This window comes from Chionomys nivalis, chromosome 17, assembly GCF_950005125.1.
Source record: "Chionomys nivalis chromosome 17, mChiNiv1.1, whole genome shotgun sequence".
In the NCBI taxonomy this organism is placed as follows: domain Eukaryota; kingdom Metazoa; phylum Chordata; class Mammalia; order Rodentia; family Cricetidae; genus Chionomys; species Chionomys nivalis.
The window spans coordinates 29,917,899-29,931,789 of NC_080102.1; the positions used below are offsets into that span (position 1 = coordinate 29,917,899).

General features: G+C 41.7%; 1 protein-coding gene across 1 annotated transcript in view; it reads right to left on the minus strand.

The window, feature by feature from the left end:
* Positions 1-9,588: 9,588 nt before the first annotated feature.
* Positions 9,589-13,891, minus strand: part of Col22a1 (collagen type XXII alpha 1 chain) — a 212,628-nt gene continuing 208,325 nt past the window's right edge. The window contains 2 exon segments of the mRNA XM_057791877.1: positions 9,589-10,448; positions 12,497-12,574. Coding sequence (XP_057647860.1) covers positions 10,261-10,448; positions 12,497-12,574 — 266 coding nt within the window. The 3' untranslated portion in view covers positions 9,589-10,260.

Below are 13,891 nucleotides of genomic sequence, written 5' to 3' on the forward strand. Positions count from 1 at the left end.
TCAAAAACATGCTAGGAATAATATTAAATGAATAAATAATAGATGGAAGGTTTTCTGATTCTAAATCAATGCAGAAAAATCCACAGAGAATAAATTATTCCACTCAAAATAAAGACAGAATCGATGTTTTTAACTTATTCCTCTGCTTCAGGCAAAATAAAAAAAAAAAAAAGGCTTGACACAGCATCCTTCTTGATCCTGTCTTGATAGACACTGCTGTCTTTCATATTATTAGCTCCCTACCAGCCTCACTGAAAACCTCAGGGACCACGATTACCACTCCATTTACAGGCAGGGAGGTCATATGACTTTGCCTGGTGGCTTCTGCTGCTGGCCAGTTTCCCTCTGACACCCATCAGCACACATGCATGTTCTATCCAGGGATGCTAGCCGAAAGGTGCCCACAGGCCCTGGCTGAGCAGAGAACACAGTTCCTCTTAGTAATTACGCTTTCATTTCAATCTGTGACGGGAAAACGATTAGCATATTCAACAGATGTTCAGAATTCACAGATATTGGCCTCAGCTGTGTTCCCTGCTGCTGTGGTAAAATACCCTGATCAAAGCAACTGACAGAGAAAGGATTTATTTCTGTCAGTAATCAAGGTTACAGGACATTGTTGTAGGGAAGTCAAGGCAGCAAAGCGGCAGGAATCAGAAGCAACCGGACACATTAGTCAAGAGCAGACAGCAAAGAGTTACTTTGTGCACTTTAGTCCTCTTAAGACTCCCCCCCCCATAAAATTCAAGACCCAAGCCCAAGGAATGGTACCCCTCATAGTAGAGTGACCCTCCCACATCAGTTAAGGCAATTAAGGAAATCTCTCAGTTCTCAGAGTTCCTTCTCACTGGGGAATCCTACATTGCCTTGTGCTGGCCATAAAAACTAAGCATTATAGTACTACTACTTAAAATGGAGGCAAATTAACTAAGAAAGGAAGGGGGCTGAATTGTAAAGGGGTCAAGGTGACTCCTGTAGAGGACAGCAGGACAGGTTCTACAGCAACTCTTTTGCTATTTCCCTCAGGCAATTCACATCCCCCTTGTGAGCCTTGGCTCTTCCTGCTATGAAGCGACTCTCAGCTGGCCTGGAGCCTAGATGTTTTGTCCTGGTAAAGTCATTATTAATACCTTACAGAAGTTCATGATCACTTTGGGTCAGAGCATACTGAACCTCTGTGTCATCCCAGGCTTTGAATATGCTTCTCTTACCTTTGCCTGGACCATGGATGCTCCTGGCTCTTATCACTAGTCTTGACTTTCCTCTAAACTCCTAAGAAGACATGGTCAAGAGAACCCTAATCCCAGGGGACTTGGGCCTCACTAATCTATACCACAATGCCACTTCATGTGTCCTCCAATGTCTCACTTACTTCAACGAGTCAATCCACCTGGAGCCCGGGGGAAGAACTGAGCCTCTGACCTTGCAAAGGCTGACTTGGCTTGTCAGATGGCAGTACTCCAGACCTTCATCACAGTATCACCTGCCCTTGAGCTCTACTGAAGCAGAACTTGGAGTGCTGCTGTCCTGAGAAAAAGAGAAAGGATGCTCACAGGCTCTGTCTTGATCATGCTACACTACACACCTGCTGCTAGGCCTGGCATAGGTTGCTTTACCTCTCGCAATTATTGTATGGTTCACTTTCCCATGAAGGTGGCTTACTTAGCTGCCGCCAAGCTATTGACACCAGCGGCACATGAAATAAAGTCTTCTCAGTGTCTTAGCTCCCACCCACCATTTAGAAGATGACTCATAATAACCTCCTGTCTCCTATTCACATCCTACTCAGCCCTGACCAACCTGGGACCTGATTCATCTGTGCTTCTCTTGATAAGTACCTGGTATCCTGCGATGTATTATCTCATTGGCTGAACACAACTTCCAGGGGTATGGCATTATCTCCAGATGGTTCTATCCACAGTGTTCCCTAGTCCCTGATAGCACCTGCTGTCCTCTAAAGGACCCTCCCAGCATCATGTCCTCTGTGGCTATGCTCTTCCTATTAAAGAGCCTCTGTGAATGTGAGCTGAAAGCTCTTCCATCCCTTCTCTGACTCTCCTCTCTGCTGTCTACTCCAACAGCCAAGCCTGGCAGCATCTTCTGCAGGTGGGGCACTACAGGTCCTTATGGACCATGGGCCATATCCAGACTGCTGGCTTACCCCTAGGCTCCCCTCAGTGCCTTCTCTGCTCCAACAGATGAGGAGCTGAGTGTGGTGGTGGGCTGCCCTTCCATCTGTGACATTCAGCACCCCATCTATGATTAGGAGGGACGTGCCACATACTGTAGGGCTTCCACATACCCCAAAATGATTTCCTTCTATGGGTTCCAATCAAAATCAGGTCACTGTTGCTGCCTGGAAACATTATTGGAACTAGACAGCTTCAGTATGGCTGTTCATCAAATGGAAGGGCCAACTCTTTACCGAATAATTAAAACTGTATCAGTTACAAACTCGCACAGACAAAAGAACTTGACCTCCTTAGAGTCCAAAAAGTATACAGGGCTTGACTATCAACTGCTGTGTGGCTAGAGCAATGCATCTCTCTGAATTTTTTATATTATTAGTTATCAAAAACAAAGCTAGAAATATTCATCCCCTTTCAATTGTGAAACAAAGGATATGGGCACAAAATAGGTACAACTGTCACGTGGCATTTAACTTTTCCTGTCAAGAATTCTGTTATATTTGTAGATTTATCATTTGTGCAACTAATCAAATTATGAGATATTGTTTGTATGCCTGTCCCACTGTGTGCTGTTTAGGAACACTTTCTTTTGAAGTTACAAATGCACAAATCTTATCAGACTTTGGGTTCCTTCAGAATGGGCCTGTGACTTGTTCTCTTTAGTATCTTGGCACCAGGGACCATGTTTGTAGGACTTACAGGATGTCCATGGTTGCTGCATCCCACATACTAGGACCTTCAGAGCAGAGGCACTGCCATGGCAGCCAGCAGAGTCCTTCCTGCCAGCAACTCTATTCTTGTGTGACTGTAGAGGGCATCACAGAAGAAAGCCAAGGTGAAAGCAGGCCAGCCAAGCCAAGAGGTATCTCCATGGCAACTGTTTGTCTATTAAGCATAGGATGCTTGCTTGTCAAAGGTCAAGTTGCCCAAAGTCTTTTTCAGCACAGCCGTCAGAACTGTTTGTCTTCCTTGTCAGTCTCTCTTTCCCCAACCTCAGAGTTATGAGATTTGAAGAGAATGACCCAATTAGTCACTGAGAGCACCTTGAACATGTCTGTATGCAACAATGGAGAACAGGTCTGGATATGGCTGGTGAGGCATCACTTGGTTTCCCTACACCTTTTCAGGCCACTGATACCTTGAAGGCAGCCTTAGCCCTCCCCTCACACATCTCAGCTGACTCTGGGGCTTTAAATGGCTTTACTGGCTCACCATCTATAACTTGATACATTATGGCCTACATTGTGCTACAGAATATTGGTGACGGGAGGACCTCAATATGGATCTTCACAATGGGTTAGAGAGAGCTTTGAAGGAATTCTAGACACAAAAGATCAGAGTTATGTAGTAGCCACATATTTTCAGGCAGGCTCTGTTTGCTGGTGGCGAGCAGGAGTAGCCACGGCTCCTTTAGAGAGGTCTTCCTGACTCAGCCTTGGCAGTGAAAGCTGCAAGGCTCCTTTAACAGCTGGCTTCCTGGTTCATGCTGGTCCCATTAGGGAACACTTAGATGGGTTCTATGAGCAGTGTGTTACAAATTGCTTAATGGTGACATAGATCCATTGCTGCCCTGAAGCTGGGGCACTGAGCATGGCTCGCAGAGCTGGTAGTAAAAACTCCTTCACAATGTTGGACAGGATGGAGCACCAACAGGCAGGGCCATGGAGTTGGTTCTAGCCATACCTGATGAGCATTTATAATAAAAAAGGCACTCCTGGTCGGAAAATGATTACAGATAGCAATAAAGACTAATTTAGGTGAAAAGTGACTTTGAATGGGTCACAGTGTTGGATAAATGTACGTAGGCTTGGGAAAGAGAAGAAAAAGAATATAGACAGTTATATCTTTTAGTGGTCGGTTTAGGGTTGAGGGGATGGGGAGATATTTTATGGTATTAGGGGTATTTTCAAAAAAAAGGGGGGGGATTAAATGGTTTGATGGGATGATTGGTATTTGTGAATTACTGTTTTTAGAAAATTGTATTGGTACTGTTTCTTAAAATAAGAGTATGCTTATAATTTTGTCTATATTGTATTGATACATCTACCATATTACAATGTACATTTCTACCTCTGATACTATTTATATAATAACATTGTTTACATTTGATATGTAATGACATTGTTTACAGTTGAAGATCATTGTCTTCATATATTGCACAGTTGTTTATTCTCTTAGTCTTCAAGTTAGATAGGTATTGAGAATTATATGTTTGTCATATTTATTTTTAGGTTAATCAGGATTTTAGATACATAGAGATTATATTTAGTATAGATAGTATGATCTTCAGCCTCTTTGAAGAACTGTAGAAAAATGGCCTTTAATCTAACCTAGAATTCTGTGCCAATGAGACACAAACACTCCTGGCAACACCACTCTAGTCCCGAGAGAACGTTGAGCACCAGAGACACTCCACTGGGAGCTTGTCTTCTTGGCAGAACTGGCCTTTGGGTTAAGAAAAGCCCATACCTCAAATACTGACAAAGATACAGAATATCCAGAAGAGGATGAAACAGGATTGTCTTATCTTGCCAAGACAGGATAGGATAGTTCTAAGAAAGTTCCTTGCCTTTAATAATGGTATGTCAGTTATGTTAGGCCTTAGCCAAAGTCGGTTGACTCAACATTGCAAACGAGACTTTGGGTGATTGCCCAGGTAGTCAGTTGTCTCTGTCAATTGTTGCACATTTTGGATATCTCTCGTTTGTTAGGTAATATTAATTCCCTTCTCAGATCTTTGACGGAGTTGAAGATTAGATAATTGTGGTTACTCTCTACATTGTTTAGATTCTTTGAAATAGAACGTTTAGTATATTTATTATTTGTTTCTATTGTATATAGTTGTATTTGGTTTGGCTCTATCTTATTTAGACAAAAAGGGGAGATGTAGGGGAGACCCAGCCAATCACCTTGCTAGCAGGGGGTGGGGTCCCCTGAGGATATTTTTTACTTATAAAGATTGTGGGCGTGCTCCCAGCCGCCCCTTCTGCTTTCCTGTTCTCCGCAGGAACCTCTGGTTCTGTAAATCTATTTCCCCATTAAAGCTGTATATATTTTTACAATCTGTCTGCATTCATTCACGCCGCAACAATTTTTAAAAGTAAATGGTTTTTAAAAATAAAAGTCTTTAAATAGACAGAGTTAGACAGTTATAGAGTAAAGAAAATAAGCCATGTAAAGATGGAATATACATAGAGAGTCTGGGTTATGTTTAATACTCTGTTTTGAGTTTTTTGAATGTGAAGGAGTTAAGTACAGAGAGACATTTAATTGTACAGGTTGCTAAGCTAAACCAACATACATATTTTAAAGATATCTTGACTTCAAAATTTGGGTCTCAGGATATTTTGTTTTAGAAAAGAGGTTCTGTTTTTATTTCCACAGAGGATAAAAAGCTGTGGATTCTTTACTGGCTAATATGGTTTGATCAAACAAGACTCCCTGAAGCATTGGCACAGATGTTCCAACATCTATGACAGCTTCAAAACTGCTGGCTAAGATGGACCTACCACATAGGATACCGCATAAAAGATCTGATCAACAGCACCCCAATCAGCAGGAAGTAGTCTAGAGAACAATGCCTAAATTCCCTAAATGATTGTTTATAAATGTTTGTATACATTTAATGGAGGATATACTACAGAGATGAATACTTTTGCAGTGGTATGGATCTTGGTTTACTGATACAAATTTAAGGTCAATCTTGTTATACATTTATTTCTGCTCTTGATTATGATATTGTGTTAGTGCAGCTCATTTAAATGTAATTAAGAAATACAGGTTAATAGTCATCTATGATAGTCAATCTTGAAGTCATGTTAGTTAGGTTTTCTAGATGTACAGAGATATATTTCAGAGGGATAGGTATTCTTCAACCCTTTTAAAGACTTACATAATATGGTATTTAAATGTTTTAAGAACTTAGACTTTTCTCAACAATGAGATACATCTGCTCCTGGCAGCACCAATGTACTTCAAGAGGATGATGGGTAACAAAGAGACTCCTTCTGGAGTTTGTTAGCAATTTGGGCAAGAAACTGCTCTTGCCTGGACTGCTTGATGGTATACTGTATGAATTGGACATGCAGGACCCACAGAAAAAAATGACTGCTGAACTTTCCTAAAGGTCAGATAATCTTTTAGGGTTTCTGTTTCATGAAATAGTCTGCCAGACATTCTGCAGGATATAGAAGAAAGTAACTGACAAACTGCCAATAGAGGTGAAACATTCTTTCAAATTTCCAGCTTCATAGAAAAGTCTGCCAGATACTATGGTCCTATAGGCTGAAGATGGATGAACTTTGGGTGACTGGACAGACAGCAAGATGTCTCTGACAATTCTAGAGTTCTGGAAGTTGCTTACAAGGTACTTATTGTTAACTTAGGTAATATTATATCCTTCTGGAGTCTTTGAAGATTTGAAGAAAGACAGTTGTCATTTCCTTTAGTTATGATAATGGATAAATTAGATATAAAACTTTAGATTCACAAAGATAGGATAGATTATAGAGTATTTTCCTTCATTTGTCAAATGTAAATGAACTAAATATTGTAATTATAATTCTTGCTTGATACTTGTTTTGCTATATGCAATTCTAATATGTTAATGTTAAAAAACCTTCCTTTTCATTTAGACAGAAAAGAGGAGGTGCTGTGGGATTCCCCTCTGTATGCTGTGAATGTTTTATTACTACTGGTTAATAAAGAAACTGCTTTAGGCCTATGGCAGGGCAGAATAAAGCCAGGCAGGACATCCGAACAGAGATAGAGAGAGAAAGTAGGCAGATCAAAAAGCCACCATGTAGCTGCCAAAGGAGACAGACACCAGAAAACCTTACTGGTAAACCACAAGTCTCATGGCAATATATAAATATAAATGGGTTAATTTAAGATGTAAAAGTTAGTTAATAAGAAGCCTAAGCTATTGGCCAAAAAGTGTTGTAATTAATATAGTTTCTGAGTTATTATTCTGGTTAGGGCAGCCGGGAATGAATGAGCAGCCTCTGCCTACACTAAGAAAAATGAGTAGTGCTTCCATACACATAAGAGACAAGATGCAAAATGCTGATCACAGAAAATGTGAACAAGAACTCTCCTTCACATTTAATAAATAGATACTTATAGGAGTTTTATTCATAATTATTACTACTGGGAATCAACCAAGATAGCACTCAGTAGATGAGCTGATACAAAAGCTATGGTATGTTTAAACAATGGAATATTATTCCGAATAAAATATGGAATGAATCCAGCCACACAAAGACATAGAAAAATGTTGAATGCACAATGTACACTGCTGAGTGAAAGAAACTAGTTTGAAAAGGCTTATTTCTATATTACCCTAACTACAGGATTCTGGAAAAAGCAAAAGTACAGGAAAAATATAATAAGATCATCATTTATTAGGGGATGGGGGGACAAATGGTCTGACAGAGTACAACAGGCCTCTGGGACACTGAAACTTCTCTGTGCAAAACTACAATGGTGGGTACATGTATTGTGCTTTAGAGCAAACTCAGAGTCCAACAATGAACCAGAACACAGGATCTGAGTGCTGGTTGCTAATGGTTTAGGGCCATTAATTATAACAAATGCATATTCTACAATGGAGTTTTGTTAGAGGGAAGTTATGTGTGCACAGGGATAGAACATACATAGGAAATTCTACTACTCTCTTCTTAATTTTTCTGTAGATTTAAATTTTCCCTAAATGTATTCCATTTAAAGTAGTAACAAAAATAAAATAAATGTTAGAAGGCTTCATACTTTGTCAAGGTAAATATTTTATCTCAAAATTCTTGGCAAGCACACACAGGTATACACACACACAACAGATATACATAGAGACAGAGAGAGAGAGAGAGAGAGAGAGAGAGAGAGAGAGAGAGAGAGAGAGAGAGAGAGAGAACGTGCTTCTTGCTGTAGGTCATGCTCACTGGAGGAGAGAGTTCTGGGTCCTTGAGATTTCTTCAAACAAAAATATGATATTACTTTGTCATCTCATGTAGTGTTGAAAATGAATGAGCTGGTAGATGTGAGAAGTTCCAAAGGAACCCTCTGCTGCACAGATGTATGCTTCCCCCTCAGACCTATCACAAATTCATCTTCTGCATCAGCATCAACTTACCTAACAGAAGGAACAGGTCTCAGATTTCATTTTAAAATTAATACTTCTCTACCTAAGCAATCCTAGGCTTCTTTGGATGCTTCTACTTCTGGTTCCTAAGTCAACCAGAAGTGTCTAAGTAGAAGGGTACAATGGAGGAGTATAGTGGACCAATGCTGTCTAAGTGTGGGGGGAGCTGACCACTTCGATATGTGGACATGTGTAATGGTTAATTTTATGTCAACTTGACACAAGCTAGAGGCATCTGAGACAGGGGGCTCTCAATTGAGAAAATTCCCCCATAAGGGTGGCCTGTAGCCAAGATTGTGATGCATTTTCTTGATGAATGATTGATGTGGTGAGCTCAGCTCTCTGTGGGTAGTTCCTTCTATGGGAGGGTTGTCCTTGATGGTGTCAGAAAATAGTCTGTGCAAGACATGGAGAGAAAGCCAGTAAGCAGTATTCACCCATGGCTTCTACTTAGGTTTCTGCCTCTAGGTTGCTACCTTGAGTTTCCTCAGTGATGAAGTGTGAACTGAGAGTTGAAAGAGGAATTTAACCCTTCCCTCCACAACTTGCCTTTGGTCATGCTGTTTTATCACAGCAACTGAAACCCTACCTAAGGCAACATATGGATGGACAGCTTCATCAGACAACCCATCAATGTACTCGGTGCAGTGAAGAACATGGGGAGGAAGAGAAACTCTTTCAGGCTGCAGGAAATGTCTTACTGAAGTCAACTTTCCAATTTGTAGCAGACCCTGCACATGATGGCTCTGAGCACAGTGAAACGGTTTCTTTCCATATGTAAAACAGGGGAATGCATTCAAAAATGGCCTGAGGATGAAATACCCCCAGCTAGCCCCATGCCACACCTTTTTGTCCCAACATCTAGAGCAAACAAGTAGACCAGATACTGTTGTTCCAAGAAGACTCACCTAGTACTCAAGATGTTCAGGAGACGCTAGAGAAGGGAAATGAATGCTCAAGAGCAACTGAGATAAAAACACATTTATTGAGCAACTGTTCATGGTCTGTACATCACACACACACACACACACACACACACACACGGGTGTGATTGAAACAGTATGCAATAAAGAACCACCAAAAATAAGATAGGCAAGTGGCCACTGGAAACCTTTATTTTGAAATTCACACAAATGAAACCAGCATGAGGGACTTGAAGGGGTCCAGGCCATGTCTAAGAAGCAAATTCAGACTCCGGAACTCTTCTTCACCACCAGCTTGTCCACTGAGGGCCTAGACACAAGCCATGGACAACCCTCTGTGTGACTCCTTTTGGTTCCGGTAGCTTGAAGCACCAAGGAAGCCCATGCCCAGGGTAGTTCTGAACTCCAGGTGTGCACCTTGTGTCCAGAGGTCAATGCTTTCTTCCAGGCTGCAAACTCTTTCTCATTCTGCTTCTCATTTCTCCTGGGAGGTGGGGATTCCCAACTTATTTTTCCCTGGGTCATCTCTACGTGCAGCTGAGAAAAGAAGCTCATGGGTTCCATCCCTTAGTTTCCTTTCCAGGAAAGAGGTAAATTCAGCAAGGGTGTGGTCAGGGTTGCATAGCACCGCGGGTTCCTCAGAATTGGCTGCCACTCTTCAGTTGGTGCTGGCAGGGGAGTTGAGCCAGGAAACCACTTCCTGTCCACAAGGAAGCTCCCCCAGAAGCATTAACATTTTGAAATAACAAACAATAATAATATTAATAATAATATAATTGACAGCATCTGTTGGTTTTTAATAACTGTGAGGTCTCTCAGGAAGGGAAGAGGGAATTGAGGGTAGGCAGGCAAGGAGGCAAGAGTAGGAGGGAGGGGAACAGGAAAAAAAAAGACGGAGAAAGGGTGAGTAGAGAAAAAAAGGATCTGAAATATTTCAAGGCTCTGGCTTCCCACTGAGCTCTGAGTTCAAGTTTCAGAAATCCATAGTAGTGTTTTGATGTTCTAGAATCTTCTATGGGCCCTTCACATTACTTGGTCTGGCAGCAAGGCTGGCGAAGTATGCACACTGGGAGGGGTCACACTGGCCAGGAGGGCCAGGAGGGCCTGGGGGGCCAGGATGTCCAGCTGGTCCTGTCTCTCCTTGAGGACCAGGGCTTCCTGGGAGTCCATCTTTTGCATAGCCAGGTTCCCCAGGTTGACCTGGCCCAGGAAAACAAAGAAACAGAAGGCATTTCACATTCAGAAGCAGGTGTATATCCAGGAGTGAAAGATCCCTGTAATCTTTGTGCCTACATGATTTGAAATAGGATTCAACTTGCACTCAGAGAGAATAGCCTCTGCCTGGTGCTCTAGACTGAGGAAGAGAGTGGTGCATGTGACATCAGGCAGAGCAGCACCTTGGCCAGCAGCACCTTGGCCAGCAGGGGGGCATCCTCACTGTCTGAGCTAGGGAAGGAATCCAGGCACCATGAAGGAGAATCAGAAATGGGTGAGTGCCGTCCATTGGGTGTAAACTTTCCACTCAAGTCAGATGAGAAAGTGGGGCCCTACGCTTGGGTATGCTACATTTTCCTTCGCTTCTTAGCACTCCGTCAAATTATCTTTTATGAAGTAGATAAAAAGTGAACCTTTCCATTGTGAGTGTCTTTAGCATTCAGGAACTCTGCTGATGCTCTGGCAACTGCTATTTAATGCGCAGCCCTGCTTCTGAGAAGTCCTTGTTGCAGCTGTGCTCACCATGCCTTCTGCTGAGATGCACTGAGTCAGATGGTCCCTGACTCGACCTCACACTGGTGCAACCTGCCAGGTATTCTATACACCTCCTCTTCCAGATGGTTCTCACTCTGCCTTTCTACAAGTTCTCCTATTTCAGAATAGCATTTCTATTATATTTTATTTGAAAGTCAGCAAGATATAAACAATACTTATGCCAAGTCATCATCTCTAATAAAAATAAGAACAGGTATCCAACTGTAGCAAATGTGGAAAACCGTGGGAGAAAAAAAATCTAAAGTTAAATTACATTTGGTCAAATGTTCAAAGATGAACCAGAGTAAGCATGACAGAGTTAAATTTAAACAGTAGAATCCTCAGGGCTGGTGGGGTGGTGGTGGTAGAACATGAATGAGGCCTCAGTTCAATTTCTGCCTCCCCAAACACATATTCACACATAATGCATACATAGGTACATACACATACTTAAAAACATACAGACATTCCCATGGCTGTTTTGAGGTAGAATTTGACGACCTAGAGTTGAGGGTCTTTTACACTCACACCTCCTGTCCAGTGTGACAACTGCTGTCCTCAGAAGCTCTTCCAGTGTAGACATCAGGCACAGTGTCAACTGGCTGCCATTTACCCAGTTATTTTCAGCTTTCAGAAGTGAAAGTCCCAAGACCTCACAACCCCTCAGCTTCAGGAGAGCTTAGTTTGGTTGAACCTTTGGCTAAGGTTCCCTGGGTACATTCTGAGAAAGACTAATTGCGAATGAATGAGTGTAGGGTCTTAAGAAGATGAATGTCACCTTGTGGGGTTTTTACCACTTAAGGAGAGTTAAAAATGTAGAAGTCCTAAAAAGAGATGTGTCTCCACATATGCCTAGTCTCATTTAGCATATGTGAATCCCTCTCTCCCCTAGGACCATTTCTTGTGATATCTGGTCATTTATTATTTTTAATTGGAACATAACAATTTTGTATATTTCTAGGGCATGATTTGCTTTTTAGTGAATATTTATTTTATGTATGCTCTGTTTTTCTTGCATTCATGAATGTGTACCATGTGCTTGCAGTCCTGGTGGATACCAGAAAAGGGAATTAAATCCCCTAGAACGAGAGTCACAGATATTGTGAGGCGCCATGTGAGTGCTGGGAATTAAACCCAAAATCAAATCTTCCTCCGCAAGAGCAGACAGTGATCCTAATCTCTGAGCCAAATATTCAGTCCCACAATGTGATTTCTTTTCAGAACATGGGCACAACATGAAATGAACAAATATTTATCATATCTTTATGTCGGAAACACTAATATCCTTTCTTCTGGTTATTTTGAAGGAGTACATAAGTCTGAGACTTCTGACTTAGGAGGTATTCCTCAAGGACTTGAGAAATATTTCAGTAAACAATGAGTGTTCTGTTTCTCCTTAGAGTGGCTCAGCCCATCCTTTTCCCACAAGAAGGGGTACTGCCTTGTGCCCTGCCTCTATGGTTGGTGTCCACCGAGCCTGAGATGCTTAACCTTCATACCTGGTATTCCAGGGGGACCCATTTCTCCTCGGAGGCCAACTCCAGGTGTTCCAGGGTCACCTTTGACTCCTCTTTCACCTGATAGGAAGAAAACACACCTTGAGTGGTGCAGACTCATGAGAGCAGAGATGGGGAATCCAACTCACCGAACACAGATGCAGCTCAAGATCACTGAAATCATATAGCAGCCTATTCATACACACTCCTGTAAAATACCCCAGCTCTCATGTACACACACACACACACACAAGAATATTTTTCAGACTCAAAACATGTATATGTAAACCCTGAGAGAAACAGATGCTTCCTTCTGAACACACTTCAGATACACTTTTTTGTGCATACACATTCATTCAAACACCTATCCATCCAGCTATATACATATGTACACATTCACACAGAGAAAAGTAAATACAAAGTACACATTCACTAAGCCACAGGTAATCAAATTCACACACTCACAACTCATGCACACACATATCAGCCTGGATGTGTGCCCTCATTACCTGTGTCTTCATGCACACACATATCAGCCTACATGTGTGCCCTCATTATCAGTGCCCTCACACATATGTCAGTGTGCATATGTGCCCCCATTATTGGCGTCCTTGACAGTATACTCGAAGCTTCTCATCTGAACCTTCATGAAGAAGGAATTAGGTTGATAAATTAAATAATTCAACATATACCATGTGTGCCTAGTAGGGCACATATGAGAAGAGCAGAAGAGAGCAGCACTGTGTACCCCCAAACTTCAGCTGTGAGCAGCCATGTTGGCACTGGGAATTGAACCCATGTCCTCTCCAAGACCACCAAAAGTTCTTAACCACAAAGCCATCTCTCCAGATCCTCATCTTCAGTTTTAACTGCTATTTATCAGTATTCTGCTACAAACCAATGTAGTCTATAAATTATGCTTCCAACAGATATTTATTTTGTGTGATTTGCTTGATAAACTAATACCAATAGTCAAGAGCACAGAAATTTAACAAAAACACTAACTATTAAACAGGAAAAATATCACAGGGGATGGATAACTAAAAAAAATCACAAGGATATGAGAGACCAAAAGAAAAGAAGCTAGGATCATCCATTTCCCTAGCCCAAGGTCACTAAAAGAAACCCTTAAGTTCACTCATAGAGGGAGTAGACCCCAGGCTGGGAAGTTTGGAGTCTAGTTCTTCCTTTCTGTTCTTCATGTCTGCTCGCCTGCAAGAAAAGCATTCTGGCCTTCTTGCCATTGTAAATCTGGGACAGGATCTTCCACTTGAAGGAGAGCTTTCTTTTGTACTGAGATCCAGGGTTCAGATAGGTTACCCAGCCAAAGAGCCAGACAGTTAGCACCCAGTTTAGCTGTAGCGCAAAGTCATGTAGCTGATATTTAATATCCATTGC